General features: G+C 47.1%; 1 protein-coding gene across 2 annotated transcripts in view; it reads left to right on the top strand.

The window, feature by feature from the left end:
• The window catches only part of LOC115091933 (putative N-acetylated-alpha-linked acidic dipeptidase), a 126,609-nt gene that overhangs the window by 26,387 nt on the left and 83,212 nt on the right, over nt 1-17,010 (top strand). For both annotated transcript variants that reach the window (XM_029602296.1, XM_029602295.1), the window contains exons 4-5: nt 8,983-9,084; nt 14,404-14,529. In XM_029602296.1, the coding sequence (XP_029458156.1) occupies nt 8,983-9,084; nt 14,404-14,529 (228 nt within the window). The remainder of the gene's footprint in view (nt 1-8,982; nt 9,085-14,403; nt 14,530-17,010) is intronic.

The raw sequence follows: 17,010 nt of genomic DNA on the forward strand, positions 1-17,010 counted from the left end.
TAATGTGATCAGTCAATGTGACTAGAACTTGTGCCCTAACCCTGATACCAGGGGTATTGTGATCTTCCTGCACACAGTGCCCTATCCCTATTAATACCAGGAGTGTTGTGATCTTCCTGCACACAGTGCCCTATCCCTAATACCAGGGGTGTTGTGATCTTCCTGCACACAGTGCCCTATTCCTGATACTGGGGGTGTTGTGATCTTCCTGCACACAGTGCCCTATTCCTGATACCGGGGGTGTTGTGATCTTCTTGCACACATCCCGATATCAGGGATAGGGCACTGCATGCAGGAAGATCACAACACTCCTGGTATTAATAGGGATAGGGCACTGCATGCAGGAAGATCACAACACTCCTGGTATTAATAGGGATAGGGCACTGCATACAGGAAGATCACAACACCCCTGGTATCAGGGATAGGGCACTGTGTGCAGGAAGATCACAATACCCCCGGAGGAGTGAGGGTCAGGCAGCTCCCCCCTGTCTGTGAAGCCAGCCTCTCACTAGTAATGCAGGGAGGGAGCTGTCTCAGACTTCACCATCCTCCCCCCCCCCCCCTTACCCACACACCATTCACTAGCTGGGACATGGGGGAAGTCAGGAGTGAGGGTCAGGCAGCTCCCCCCTGTCTGTGAAGCCAGCCTCTCACTAGTAATGCAGGGAGGGAGCTGTCTCAGACTTCACCATCCACCCCCCCCCCTCACCCACACACCATTCACTAGCTGGGACATGGGGGAAGTCAGGAGTGAGGGACAGGCAGCTCCCCCCTGTCTGTGAAGCCAGCCTCTCACTAGTAATGCAGGGAGGGAGCTGTCTCAGACTTCACCATCCTCCCTCCCCCCCCCCTCACCCACACACCATTCACTAGCTGGGACATGGGGGAAGTCAGGAGTGAGGGTCAGGCAGCTCCCCCCTGTCTGTGAAGCCAGCCTCTCACTAGTAATGCAGGGAGGGAGCTGTCTCAGACTTCACCATCCTCCCCCCCCCCCCCTCACCCACACACCATTCACTAGCTGGGACATGGGGGAAGTCAGGAAGTGAGGGTCAGGCAGCTCCCCCCTGTCTGCGAAGCCAGCCTCTCACTAGTAATGCAGGGAGGGAGCTGTCTCAGACTTCACCATCCTCCCCCCCCCTCATCCACACACCATTCACTAGCTGGGACATGGGGGAAGTCAGGAGTGAGGGTCAGGCAGCTCCCCCCTGTCTGTGAAGCCAGCCTCTCACTAGTAATGCAGGAGGGAGCTGTCTCAGACTTCACCATCCTCCCCCCCCCCCCTCACCCACACACCATTCACTAGCTGGGACATGGGGGAAGTCAGGAGTGAGGGTCAGGCAGCTCCCCCCTGTCTGTGAAGCCAGCCTCTCACTAGTAATGCAGGGAGGGAGCTGTCTCAGACTTCACCATCCACCCCCCCCCCCCTCACCCACACACCATTCACTAGCTGGGACATGGGGGAAGTCAGGAGTGAGGGACAGGCAGCTCCCCCCTGTCTGTGAAGCCAGCCTCTCACTAGTAATGCAGGGAGGGAGCTGTCTCAGACTTCACCATCCTCCCTCCCCCCCCCCCCCCTCACCCACACACCATTCACTAGCTGGGACATGGGGGAAGTCAGGAGTGAGGGTCAGGCAGCTCCCCCCTGTCTGTGAAGCCAGCCTCTCACTAGTAATGCAGGGAGGGAGCTGTCTCAGACTTCACCATCCTCCCCCCCCCCCCTCACCCACACACCATTCACTAGCTGGGACATGGGGGAAGTCAGGAGTGAGGGTCAGGCAGCTCCCCCCTGTCTGCGAAGCCAGCCTCTCACTAGTAATGCAGGGAGGGAGCTGTCTCAGACTTCACCATCCTCCCCCCCCCCCTCATCCACACACCATTCACTAGCTGGGACATGGGGGAAGTCAGGAGTGAGGGTCAGGCAGCTCCCCCCTGTCTGTGAAGCCAGCCTCTCACTAGTAATGCAGGGAGGGAGCTGTCTCAGACTTCACCATCCTCCCCCCCCCCCTCACCCACACACCATTCACTAGCTGGGACATGGGGGAAGTCAGGAGTGAGGGTCAGGCAGCTCCCCCCTGTCTGTGAAGCCAGCCTCTCACTAGTAATGCAGGGAGGGAGCTGTCTCAGACTTCACCATCCTCCCCCCCCCCCCCTCACCCACACACCATTCACTAGCTGGGACATGGGGGAAGTCAGGAGTGAGGGTCAGGCAGCTCCCCCCTGTCTGTGAAGCCAGCCTCTCACTAGTAATGCAGGGAGGGAGCTGTCTCAGACTTCACCATCCTCCCCCCCCCCCCCCTCACCCACACACCATTCACTAGCTGGGACATGGGGGAAGTCAGGAGTGAGGGTCAGGCAGCTCCCCCCTGTCTGTGAAGCCAGCCTCTCACTAGTAATGCAGGGAGGGAGCTGTCTCAGACTTCACCATCCTCCCCCCCCACCTCTCACCCACACACCATTCACTAGCTGGGACATGGGGGAAGTCAGGAGTGAGGGTCAGGCAGCTCCCCCCTGTCTGTGAAGCCAGCCTCTCACTAATAATGCAGGGAGGGAGCTGACTCAGACTGGTATCAGGGTTAGGGCACTGTGTGCAGGAAGATCACAACACTCCTGGTATTAATAGGGATAGGGCACTGTAAGAGATGACTGTAGTAGATTGAATAAAGATCTGATGTTTCTGCTCTCCTCACACCAAACAAAAACAACACACAAGCAGAGAAGCCCTTCTTACAAAGCTGAGCTAGTGAGTTAAGTAGGAGGAAAAGTAAACATACTGGTGCCAGTGTGGCTACTTAAAAAATACACTTACCAACAATCAATTACATATATTTGAACTGTGTACAGTTCCAGCCAGGACCACCTTTCTAAAATGCACAGTGATTGGCAAATTCAACATGCACTAGCATTTCAGGTGCTTGCTAACAAAAATAATAAACAAACAAGTTCTAGTCACGTGAGTGCTGATCATTACATTACTTTTTTTGTCAAGCTTCCAACTGTTTCCATTTCACATCCCCCCAACCATATTGGTAACATCAATAGATAAGAGCACAGCCAGCCAATAGGAATACATACATACATATTCATTCCTAAGTGACCTTTACTGACCTGGGAAGTGTGAACACTTTGTTTCATTTTCTGTTGGTGTTCGTTAGTTTCCAGTTCCATTTCCCATCCCCCCAACCATCACCTCAGTGGTAACCTTGGTAACATCAATAGATAAGAGGGCAGCCAGCCAATAGGAACACATATTCATTCCTAACTGACCTTCAGTGACCTGGAAAGTGTTTATTTGTATCATTTTCAGTTAGTGCGCACTAAATCGAGTTAATGCGCACTAACGGGGAGTTAGTGCGCACTAACTCGAGTTAGTGCGCACTAACATGATTTAACGATTTTTAACGATAAATCGTTAGAATTTCTATTGTATCGTGTTCTATAACGATTTAAGACGATATAAACATTATCGGACGATAATTTTAATCGTTGAAAAACGATTCACATCCCTAGCTTCCAGTCTGTTTCTGCCCACAGCTGTCCAGCCTGTGTCTGCCCTGCCTTGTCTAGCCTGTCAAGCCTTGCACTGCCTGGCCTGCCTGTCCAATTATGCCCTACTGGCCCCCAGAATCCAAGGGCTCAACCTGCAGGGGAGGGGGCTGGCTAGGCAGAAGATGAATCCAACTCCTGCCCTGCGGCCCTGCCCTGCTCCTAAGAGCGTGTTTCCAGACCCCAGCCCTCAGCCTTCAGCCTTCATGATACCCATCTCTGCCTGTGGAGCTAGAACCTCTGCCAGCCATCCCTGAGGTTCCACTCCTAGAGCTCCATTTTTCTCACTAGCTGCTAGCCATCAAGAGAGAGATAGTCTCTCTCACCTCCATTTTACCTGCTCTGGGGTTCTGTTTCTCTCCTGCTCCAGTCTTGGAACCTATATAGTTCTCCCGAGGCTAAAAATGTAACACCTCTGTCACAGATTATTTTGATTATGTCTAATATTATACCTGCAGGGATATAACAATGCAAACTGTGTTCCAGTTTCTAATACTCCTTTCCAAAATTGAAAGGAATCTATTCCGACATGCATGAGTTAGTCTGGAAATGTAGGGGTATATGCTGATCTTTATTCCCAAGGAAGGGAACAATTTGTTTCTGAGAGAGAATTCTAAGTATCCAGTTAATATCAGGTTTAGGAGAAAAGAAGTGAATTAAGTAGCTTTTTGCCTGTGAACTGATATATGAGCCTGAACTATAAAATTGCCATGGAACCTGGCTACTAGTATACAGCTACTTATTTCAAAAGCATGACTAGACGTGCACAGCACTGTACAAACACCCATAGGAAACAGTCCCTGCTGAACGGAGCTTACAGTCTAGTCAGATCAAAGAAACATGGCAAATGAGTCCATGGGAAGTACACTTAGAGAGAGATTTTAAAAGCCTCGTGTGCGCAAAACGGCAACACATGCGCGTAAGTGGGCCGCGTGGGAGCTATGCGAATTTTAAATAGCTAGGAAGGGTGTACGCCCAGAAAAAGGTGGGAAAGGAGTAAGTCATGGGCACTGCATATGCAGGTCACTTTGTTACAGCTCCTCAGAGAGAGAGAGAGAGACCTTCTTTATAATGCTCAGTCTGATACTCTATATATGGACTGCAGTGTACAAATCCACTCCTTTTCATCATAAGATCTAAAATTCTTTAATGATGTCAATTTTATAATGGATACCTCTGAATGTGTCTGTAACAACACTCCCCCTAACCCCAACCCGCCTCTTGAAAACTCACCCTGAATCAAAGTGCTGTATATATAGAGTATCAGACTGAGCCTTATTTCCCTTATATACAAACATCCCAGGAAAGGGCATCTTCTTCACATAGACTTCTTGACCCCCCTCCAATTTGACCATCAGGCAGGCTCATGACAGAGATCTGACCAGGTCTTGTGCCAGGGCTGGCCTGTCTGACACCTGGATTGGAAGGTCCTGTCTCAAGGCAGAACCAAGCCATGCTGAAAGGTTTGGATCTGATTTTACCCATGCACAGCTGGCCTGTAATATTTTTCTGTGCTCCTTTTTGAAGGACTCACCGTGTAGGCACAGATTTGCTTGTGCTCTCTGCTGTGTTTGCTAAGACAAGACTCCTGTTATCAGCGGCCTCTGTAAACTAGGGATGTGAATCATTTTTCTGACTATTGAAAATATCGTACGATATTTTCAAAGTCGTCAGAAATCAAGGGCTCCCCGAAACCGATAGGAAAACCCCACTAAATTGTTTGTGGGGTTCTCTTATCGTTTTGGGGGAGGGTGGGAAAAACAGCACACAAAAAACAACTCCGAAACCCACCCCGACCCTTTAAAACAGATCCCTTAGCTTCCCCCCCCCTCCCGACCCCCCCCCCAAAAAAAAAAACCTTTTTAACAGTACCTGGTGGTGCAGTGGGGGTCCCGGGAGTGATCTCCCGCTCTCGGGCTGTCGACTGCCACTAATAAAAATGGCGCCGATGGCATTTGAGCTTACCATGTGACAGGGTATCTGTGCCATTGGCCGGCCCCTGTCACATGGTAGGAGCACTGGATGGCCTGCGCCATTTTTAAAGATGGCCAGCAGGTTTTCTTTTTGTTTTGACCCATTCTCCTATCCCTGGAGATGTACATAGTTGAAGGCAGCTTGGTAAGCAGAGGAAATGGAACAGGTGATCCAGGTTCTTGCTATTGGGCAGCAACAATTACAAAATGCTCTGCAAACAGAAATAAATCAGCAGCAGGGGTTATGAGTGCAGGTGGTACAGCAGCAAATGGTGCTAGCACAGATAGCCCAAGCTGTGCAAACATCTGTTACTGGTCCACCTTCCCTGTCACTGACACTACTTAAAATGACCCCCAGAGAAGACCCAGATGGGTTTGTAAAAAACTTTGAACATACAACATGACTGGCAGACTGGCCAGAGGACAGGTGGGCTACCCATCTGGGGAATCTACTGTAACGGCTCACTGCCAGCGCAGCCCGGATCCACCACTCCTCTGGGTTCCTGGTCACGCCTTCAGGGAGTCACTCTTTGTCCCTGTAGCCGCCAGGTGCTCGTAACTCCCCCAGGTCCTGGTCTAAGCAGACCCTGTCTCTGTTTGGCTTCAGGGTTCTCCTTAGAAGGAGCGGGTGGTGAAACCACCCCCAAGCAAAAGACAGTGCAAAGACACAGTTTTCTTCAAAACAGTTTATAGGGCAATTCAAATGTTCATTACCATTACTTCATCACCCTCACTTCCACCAGTTATTGGGAACTCACTGCCCGAACATCCAGTTCTGTCTCCCAGCACTCCCGCTCCCCACAGGCGAGTGCTTGACCAGTTTTACTATTAAGTCAAAGACCCTCTTTAAAGCATTTACCCCACATGCTCTATAGAGCCCTTCATCTCCACTTTCCTTTAAGATATGAGTTGTAACTCTCCCTCTTCCTGGCTACTCAGTATCCATAGCTGAGCTGGAGGATTCCTCTCCCCCACAACCTACCTCCATCTCTTCCCCCTCCTGTTCTGAGGAGCTAGGCTTTTCTGGCCATTCCCACCATGCCGGCATGCCCCCTTCCTCCAACTCCATCAATTTAGCTGTGTCTGACTCGTTATCCTTTAACCCTGACAGCTGTTTCCCCTCTTGCTCTGCCCACGGGTCAGGTGGTGGTTCTAAGAACCTGGGAGTTGTAGTTTTTGCTGCCTTCGGCAACACCCTCTGCTGTCTGCCTCTGGTATTACCTGACTTCATCCTATGGTGCCGGGGCTGTTCCAGACCCCGGCAGTGCTGCACTGCATCACACTACTCACCAGGGGTAGTCAAGATGCCTTCCAAATAACTAATCCGGAAGAGAGGGCCACCTACCAGGAAGTAAAGGCAGCCATTCATGAGAGAGCAGGACTCACTCCAGCAGCCTTCCAACCGCGATTTCTGCAGGCTGGAGAAAATCCCAGGAATCTATTCCACAGGCTTAAAGATGTTTCCTGGAAATAGTTGCAACTGGAAGGGAAAACTGGGGTGGAGGTAGCCAAGGTTGTTCTGCTGAAACAGTTCCTGGACAGCCTCGAATGGCTGATGCGGCAATCGGTTTGCCCACACCCAAGCCTAATGGTTGAAAAGCCTCTGGAAGCGGTAGAGCCTATTATCAGGCCCAGACCATTCCCGAGCCACCACAATTTTAGGACAAGCCCCTTGATCTGGAAAGAAGACAGCGGAGCCTTATCACTCAGAGGTTTTGACCATTAGTGATGCAAGCCTGGCCAGACTTTTCACCTCATCTGCAAACCCTAGTCAGACTGCCATACTTCAGCTTTGGAGACAGGGGCTATTTCACCAGAGATTGTCCCTGCAAGGGAGATGAGTTAATGGACATGAATGCTGTGATGCCACACTGTGGATGTCTCCAGCCAAGGAATTTCTACTTTTGTGATTTTGGTAGAGCTAGATGGCATTCCAACCCATGCATTAGTGGACCCTGGGAGTGTGAAAATTCTCATTTGAAGCAAATCCAAGTTGACTACGATTGAGTAATAAACCTTTCATGCATCCATGGGGACCATCAAGAGTATAACACGTTGTATGAACAATATTTCAGAATTAGCATGTGTGCTTTTATGACAATAATTCACTTACTACATTATTATGGACCATCATACCACCCGTGACATGCATGCATTTGATGCCTGTATTTTCAGTCACATTGGGTCATCTTTAATTATCGGTCCTGTAAAATTTAAATACAAGCAGGCTTTATTACACTTGCCTCCTTGTTCTTGAACAAGGAGGCAAGTGTATTGTTTTTGAAACGCTAATAGAAGTACTTAAGCAGGACTCGCTTGACAGCAGCAAAGCGTATTGTCTATACATGCCAGTAGAGGTATCTGAGCAGGACTTGCATGAAAGTTTAATTTTTCCACATACTAATTGAACGCAAAAAAAGCAAAAAAGCAAAAAAAGCAAAAAAGACTGCTTGTATTTAAATTTTACAGGACCGATGATTAAAGATGACCCAATGTGACTGCAAATACAGGCATCAAATGCATGCATGTCACGGGTGGTATGATGGTCCATAATAATGTAATAAGTGAATTATTGTCATAAAAGCACACATGCTAATTCTGAAATATTGTTCATACGTGTTTTACAGTAGTGTTTACTTCATCGTTGTATTTTGCACGAAATTTTGGATATTTTTGGTGGACCATCAAGAGTATCCCATAAGCTGGATACAACTGAAGGCCCCAGTCAGCCAAGGCAAAATTGAGGTGGGACTTCTTCCTTGGCTTCTCAACCTTGTGATCATAGGATGGCCTGTCCATTAGTCTACACTGTGGATGACATCGTCACCAGAGAATCAAATGCAGGGAATAAACTCAGTGCCAAGCCCCCCCAACAAGCAGAATGGAGAGAAGAAGAGCATGGCCAGCTTATGGAGTGTGGTTGCACAGGGCGCCATGCACAAGAAGGCTGCCGCTTTGTCAGCGTCCCCTTTCCCGACTCTCTTCCACATCATGTAGATAGGGAGAAAGAGAGAAGGGGCTAGGGTGAGGGGAGAATAAAGAGGGAGATTCTGGACAGTGGAAGAGAGAGAGAAGTGAGGATGCTGTGCTGGAGACACCGTGCCTACTGAAGGAGGGACAGCTAGGCTAGAGCTGCCACTGCTGAGGAGGAGTGGGGGTTGCTAATTTCAGTTTTTGCACAGAGTGCCTGCTAACCTAAAGCGGCCCTGACCAAGAATATCGTATCCTGCAAACTCCTGAGTAAATCAACAGTATGAGACTGCCGCTTAAGTAGCCTCGATAGTCATAAAAAGGGTTTCATCTATTCAAATTCCAAAGTCCCCATGTCACAAGTTTGTTTTCCATGGGCGCAGGAGAAAATAAGAGAACAGGACCTGAATTGGAAAAAAAAAAACCTAGTATTCTTAACACATTTACATTTGTATTCTGTGTGCAATTTTTACATTTTAATTTCATTTTTTTGCAGATCTTCAATACTTCCTTATCTGAGTCAACCCCAGCAGGATATGAAAATATCACAGATATTGTACCACCATTTAATGCCTATTCAGTACAAGGTGTACCAGAGGTAAGAGGCTATCATTCCTGACTCATTGGGGTGGCATTTCAGGTCATGCCTCTCCCTAGCCACTTTCCCTGCTGTGTATCCCCTTTCCTTTAGGGATGTGCATGGACAAAATATAATATTTTTTTTCAAATCAGGGAGGGAGGTAATTGAGTTTTGGCTTATTTTAATGTTTCTTTTCTTTGCTGAACAAAAATAAATACTACAAGGTTGATACTCAATAGCTGTTTAGCTGGATATGTAGGACTTCTCTGGCTAAGTAGCAGATGCTGAATATCTGGCAATGTTCAGCGGCTGCCACTTAGATGGATAAGTCATTTATCCAGCTAAGGTTTTAGCCAGATAACTTGTGGGTGGGCATTGGGCGTAACAGGGCAGCGCCACTTAACTGGATAACTTAGCAGACTAAGCAAAGTTCAGACTTAGACCGATAAGTTATCCTTCTAAGGGGCCGATGCAATACACTGCACTCAGCTGAGCGCACTGTATAACCCGCAGTTGGACACGGGTTGTATAGGCGCTAATTAATCCCCTTATGCAATAAGAGGATTAGCACCTCTACAATGCACGTCCAACGCGGAATTAATCTAATAGCGCTAAACGCATGCAAATGCATGTGATTGAGGATATTAGCATTCACTCCCCATGCAAAAAAAATAAAATATGTGTCTAGGACGCACATTTAGTGATCAGAAATTAATGCCTGCCTGGAGCAGGCGTTAATTGCTGAGCGCTCCTTAATCCAGTACTGAAAAGCAGAAAAAAATGCTTTTCTGTACTACCTCCTACTTAATATCATTCCAATATTAAGTAGGAGGAAAAAGTAAACAAATTTACCAAAAAAAAAAAGTTTAAAAAAAAACGCTGGCAGTCGGGTGCAGGAAACGGACACTCAATTGAGCGGCAGAGGGCCGACGCATTCGGGCTGTCCTTGCGAACATGACCCCCTAATTTAAATATCGCATGGCGCTTTAAGAAAGCAGGCGCTGACTTTCAGCGCCCGCAAAATATTGCATCGGCCCCTTTGTTAGACCTACATTTAAAAAAACACAAAAGATAAAACAAAAAGAAATGGTACACCCCATCACCATAGACCATGCTTACCCCTTCCACGGGTCCTCCAGTGTAGAAAGGGGCTCCTGCCATTGCTGGCTTTTGGTTTGAAAGTGGAGCCATCCAATCTTAAGGCAGCGTTATTTCTTTTACATCCTCAGGTTTGTTGAAGATTGCCATTTTGTTGTACAAACTGGGGATCACTCCTATCCCTTTCTACATCAGAGACCTTGGCGGAAGGGTGGTCCGGGAGTGGGGATGGGGAGGGGTAAGGGAAAGCATGGGTCTACATTTTGATCCGCTTGGTGTTTTTGTACATTGATTTTCTCAATGGAAAAAAAAACAAACAAAACAAATTTGGAGGAATGGGTTGTTTTCATTTTACTTTTAGAAAAAATGAAACATTCAAAAAGGAAGCATGAATGTTTTATTTTGTTTAAAAATGAATGCGTTTATAGGATAAGATTACTCCCATCTGCCTTCTTGATTGGGCAGCAGTGTTTCTAAGTTCTTTCAGAAAGCACAAAGTGTGGATGCAGTTGGGCACTCACAGTTTAGTGGGTTATGGGTGTGTTACAATAGAAAGGAGAGAAGCAATTCAGCTGTTTACGCGCTTCCTCCTCCAATGATTGTGGCTCATGGAGGAAAGAAATCCATAGAGTAAGGGCTATAACTTTCTGCACTCCCTTTCAAGGTGGAATTTCAGCTCTTGCCCTGGGATCAGGGCAAGAGCTGAAAGTTAGCAGCCCAGGGGCCTGTCAGAGATGAGGGCTATTTGTACACATTAGGGATGTGCATTTGCTTGAAATGAATGGATAAAATGAATGGATAAAAGGCAATAAATGAGATCATTTTTGGTCATTCATGGGAACCCCGAATCAAATCACGGTGAACCTAGAAGATGTGGTAGGCCTGATTGACAAACTGAAGAATAGTAAATCACCTGGACCGGATGGTATACACCCCAGAGTTCTGAAGGAACTAAAAAATGAAATTTCAGACCTATTAGTAAAAATTTGTAACTTATCATTAAAATCATCCATTGTACCTGAAGACTGGAGGATAGCAAATGTAACCCCAATATTTAAAAAGGGCTCCAGGAGCGATCCGGGAAACTACAGACCAGTTAGCCTGACTTCAGTGCCAGGAAAAATAGTGGAAAGTGTTCTAAACATCAAAATCACAGAACATATAGAAAGACATGGTTTAATGGAACAAAGTCAGCATGGCTTTACCCAGGGCAAGTCTTGCCTCACAAATCTGCTTCACTTTTTTGAAGGAGTTTGTTATCGCCGCGGTCGCCGCGTCAGCGACCGGGCTCCTACCTCCTCAGCTGGGTCCGGGGGTCTGCCGCAAGCCGCGGGAGCCAGGGCCGGCCTGGCCGCATGGCGGTGATCCTCCCTCGTGGAGGACGCTGCCGAGCTCGGGAGATGGCTCCGCCCCCGAAGGGGAACGCGCGCGCGCGAGGGGCCGGCTTTTGACGGATGTGCTGAACCGCCCCCTCTCTGACGTCAGCACCGGCGGGGAATTTAAGTCGCCTTCACTCCTTCCTACTTTGCCTTGCAACGAGTTCACTTCGGTGGATTAGTTGCTGCTCCAGGTGCCCCTGTTTCTGCTTGTCAGTCTCAGCATTCCAGTTTCCAGTTTCCTGTTGCCTGCTTTGATCCCGGATTGTCTTCTCGCTTCTGATTCCTGCTGCCTGCCTTGACCACGGATTGTTTCCTCGCTTCTGATTCCTGCTGCCTGCCTTGACCACGGATTGTTTTCTCGCTTCAGACTCCAGCTGCCTGCCTTGTTCACGGTGCGTCTCTCTCTCCTGCCTTCACGCCTGTTCCAGTTCCGGTCCGGGCCTTCCACGCCAGTCCTCGCCTAAGTCCCAGCGGTCCGGGTCCCTACGGGCTCCTCCTGGGGGGACCTCGGACTTCCAGGGTGAAGCCACCTAAGTCCTAGCGACCCGGGCGTTCACAGCTCCTCTGGGGGCGTCACGGGTTTCCAGGCGAAGGTTCATCTACGGCTGTGCGTGTCTGCCTCCCGACCACTTCCCAGCAGGGGTCGGCCCAAGGATCCACTTTCGGATTTCAACAGAGTTAATAAACATGTGGATAAAGGTGAACCGGTAGATATAGTATACTTGGATTTTCAGAAGGCATTTGACAAAGTTCTTCATGAGAGGCTTCTAGGAAAAGTAAAAAGTCATGGGATAGGTGGCGATGTCCTTTCGTGGATTGCAAACTGGCTAAAAGACAGGAAACAGAGAGTAGGATTAAATGGGCAATTTTCTCAGTGGAAGGGAATGGACAGTGGAGTGCCTCAGGGATCTGTATTGGGACCCTTACTTTTCAATATATTTATAAATGATCTGGAAAGAAATACGACGAGTGAGATAATCAAATTTGCAGATGACACGAAATTGTTCAGAGTTGTTAAATCACAAGCAGATTGTGATAAATTGCAGGAAGATCTTGTGAGACTGGAAAATTGGGCTTCCAAATGGCAGATGAAATTTAATGTGGATAAGTGCAAGGTGATGCATATAGGGAAAAATAACCCATGCTATAGTTATACAATATTATGTTCCATATTAGGTGCTACAACCCAAGAAAGAGATCTAGGTGTCATAGTGGATAATACATTGAAATCATCAGTTCAGTGTGCTGCGGCAGTCAAAAAAGCAAACAGAATGTTGGGAATTATTAGAAAGGGAATGGTGAATAAAACGGAAAATGTCATAATGCCTCTGTATCGCTCCATGGTGAGACCGCACCTTGAATACTGTGTACAATTCTGGTCGCCGCATCTCAAAAAAGATATAATTGCGATGGAGAAGGTACAGAGAAGGGCAACCAAAATGATAAGGGGAATGGAACAACTTCCCTATGAGGAAAGACTAAAGAGGTTAGGACTTTTCAGCTTGGAGAAGAGACGACTGAGGGGGGATATGATAGAGGTGTTTAAAATCATGAGAGGTCTAGAATGGGTAAATGTGAATTGGTTTGTTTACTCTTTCAGATACTAGAAGTATTAGGGGGTACTCCATGAAGTTGGCACGTAGCACATTTAAAACTAATCGGAGAAAATTCTTTTTCACTCAACGCACAATTAAACTCTGGAATTTGTTGCCAGACGACGTGGTTAGTGCAGTTAGTGAGCTGGGTTTAAAAAAGGTTTGGATAAGTTCTTGGAGGAGAAGTCCATTACCTGCTATTAAGCAAGTTGACTTAGAAAATAGCCACTGCTATTACTAGCAACGGTAACATGGAATAGACCTAGTTTTTGGATACTTGCCAGTAACTTGTACACTGGATTGGCCACTGTTGGAAACAGGATGCTGGGCTTGATGGACCATTGGTCTGACCTAGTCTGGCAATTTCTTATGTTCTTATACAATGCATGGTTTCAGTACATTGCATGTATTCAGGTGTTGATAAAGATATGCATATATATATTTATTTGTATTCTTCTTTTCAGCACTTCAAAGTGGATTAGATTCAGTTACTGTAATTATTTCTCTGTCCCCAGAGGTCTCACAATCTAAGTTTGTACTTGAGGCAACAGAAGGTAAAGTGACTTCCCAAAGTCACAAGGAGTGGTAGTTGGATTTGCACCCTGGTCTCCCTGGTTCAAAGCATACAGCTCTAACCACTACGGGTGTGCATTCGTTCCCTACGAATTGGGAATCCGCAACGTATAGGGCCATATTCGTTGTATTCGTGGGGAAGCGAAACATATCGTGATTCCCCACGAATACAACGAATATTCGCCAAATTATTCGGCCACCTAAAGGAGCCGGCCATCCTTTGCTCCCTCTGGCCAATGGCACGGATACCCTGTCACATGGTAAGGGCAAAGGCCATCGGTGCCATTTTGATTAGTGGCAGCAGACTGCCCGAGAGTGGGAGATCGCTCCCGGGACTCCCACTGGACCACCAGGTACTTGTAAAATGTTTTTGGGGGGGGTCGGGAGGGTGGGGGAAGCAAAGTGATTCGTTTTAAAGAATCGGGGTGGGTTTTTTGTTTATCGGCTCGGGCGCAGCCGATAAACAAAACCGCGATCTGGCCCAATGGAAAAAAAGCCCACATGTGAATCGGAACCGGAATCCGAACCGATTCCGGTTCCGATTCACATCTCTAGTAAAAATGTGTGAGCTAAATCTAAATAAATAAAATAAGAAAATGTTATGTCACCTGGTGTTCAAAGAATTTTGGGCTATTGAGGCAATGCTTAGAAGGTTACCTTCTTGTTTAAATTCTGCATCTTGTATTCCTTAGGGGGATCTAGTATATGTCAACTATGCAAGGACTGAAGACTTTTCTCAGTTAGAACAAGAGCTGAGGGTCAACTGTACTGGGAAGATTGTGATTGCCAGATATGGGAAAATCTTCAGAGGAAATAAGGTAATATAACATGCAATATACCCTTCTCAAATATTCAGTTCTGTTTGCATTAACCTAGCCCTTTATTTTTTAAAGAATATTGACTGAATTTTCAAATGTTGGCATGTGCAAACGGGAGATATGCACGTGGCCGGACCGAGCGCATTCAAAAAATGGCCTGGCCACGTGCATATCTCCCGGTATGTGCGGAAGTGCCGGGTTGTTATAAAGTGGCGGCTTGGGGCAGGGTCTGGGCGGGAAGGGAGTGTGGCCGGGGCCGGCCAGGATAGCGGCCATTAGGTACTGTCCCAGGGAAGCGCGTGCTAGCAGCCGGCCAGTGTGCCGAACTTACTTCATATTTTTCAGAAGAGAGAAAAATTCTGGCTGTGTCTCTTCAAAATACTGTTTCAATATCAATATATAGTACCACTCTTCCCCTCAATGATTTTGACAAGCTAATTGTTGCGCAGGTGGACCCTTGGGCCGAGGTGGGGTTGATGCTACCCGTAGGAGAAGTCCTACGGGTCCCCACCGTTGGCAGGCGGAGTGGGCTGACTGACGGAGGCCAGCTGGAGCTTCACCAGTACTAGTCCTTGTTCCCCGCGGGTTGAGCCTTTGGGTACCAGTCCCGGCTGGAGTTAGGTGGGGCTCCGTAGTAGTCATCGATGAGAAGATGGAGAGGTCAGCCCAGGGACAGCAACTGCAGAGCTGAAGAGTCTGTACTGGACGAGGCGGCGTCCCGGAGACCTGGGCACCAATAGGAACAAGAGTCAGACAGGGGGTGCCTGAGCAAGAGCAGGCCGGAGCCTGAAAGGCCAAGTCCAGGACTAAGACTACAGATCAATAGCGTAGTCAGGCAAAGCAGTGGTCGGGTCCAGGAGAAGATCAGTAGCATAGTCAGGCATAGCTGTGGCCGGGTCCAGGAGAACATCAATAGCTTAGTCAGGCAAAGCAGTGGTCTGGTCCAGGAGATCAGTCCGTAGGGATGTGCTGGATAGCACGAAGCTCAGGAACGGAGAAGACAAAACCAGGAACAGGTGCTCAAAGGGAACAGGAACCAGGAACACAAGGGAATCACCAGGAGGCAACAAAGTACATAACCAGCGTGGAGACCTGTTACAAAGGTGACTAACGGGAGCTGAGCCCGGCCTTATATACCGGAGCTTTAGTGACATCATCATCCGGGGCCACGGCCAAGTTCCCGCCGCGGGACTTCATAAGGAACTGAAATGTGAGCGCGCATGCCTAGGGAGGGGCGTGGCGTGGGACGGCGGTATCTCTCCGCTAAACATGCAGAGAGGCCTGACGAGGAGTACAGGAGTACGTCAAAGACACAGGAGCACTGGGGACGGCATGAGGACAGAGACGGCGGCCTACAGCCACAAGGGAAGTGGAGCCAGATGCTGGAGTAGGCAGCAGAGGGTAAGAGGGCCTGGCCATGGGCCTGCCATGCCAGCCACATGCAACACTAATCAAATATAATGACTCTTTCTATGGTGTAGCAGACTTAGGCTCAGTCACATTTTTCCATCAAGTCACTTTCCATCAAGTCACTATTAATCTATCTGAAATACCAAACTGTGCAAACATAGTTCAGGGAAACCTTAATGTAATGAACCATTATATCTGCAAAAACAAACGAGGATTTTATAAAGGTACCATAAAAAGCAACAGTGAGTTGATATGAAATGCTATCCTTGCACTAAAACAAACAAAATTAAATTAAAAAAAAAAGACAAAATAATTGAATTAACCAAAATAGCAAAACAAAATTAGCTTTACATAATCAACTTATAAAAAATTTCAAATACATAAATCAGATAAAACAATATTTAAAAATAGAAATAATTAATCCATTTATTCTCCACAAAAAATCAAAATACTCAGAAACCATAAAAAAGAAAATTATATATAAGAATCAAAATAATATATCAAATAACTTTGAAACAAAATTACATATTTCTTCTAAACTAGCACATCAATACCTATCAACTACTATTCTTTTGATTATATAACAAAAACAGTGCAAACCCTTTATTAACTGAGTGATACATTTCTTAGTCAAATTAAACCAGCAACAGCTCCTACTCAGACTGTTTCACTCCATAGGAGCATCATATCTGTGCATAGTGCTTTCTTCTATCTGCATAACAAGATCCAAGGGAAGTAGGGTCGTTTCTTTTTCATTGCACTCGTCATGACTTCTATTCAACTGAATTCTCACTCTGTATAAATTGTTGAATATCTTAAGTTATTTTGCATTCAGTGGTTAATTTTCCAAGGTTCAAAAGAATAATGGATGTGTTCAGGAAACATTTCTCCCTCTCTCCCATGCAAATTTGCATCTGTGTATAATTGTACAGGTCTAAATCTTGCAGAAGAGAGGCCTGTTTACGTTTCAAAGATATTTCAATTTTTATTGTGAGGAAGTACTTGATAGCTGGAAAAGTCTAAAACTGATGTCAGCATGTTTATTTCTCCAACTTACTAGCAGGCAGATAC

This window comes from Rhinatrema bivittatum, chromosome 5 (assembly GCF_901001135.1).
Source record: "Rhinatrema bivittatum chromosome 5, aRhiBiv1.1, whole genome shotgun sequence".
NCBI lineage: Eukaryota > Metazoa > Chordata > Amphibia > Gymnophiona > Rhinatrematidae > Rhinatrema > Rhinatrema bivittatum.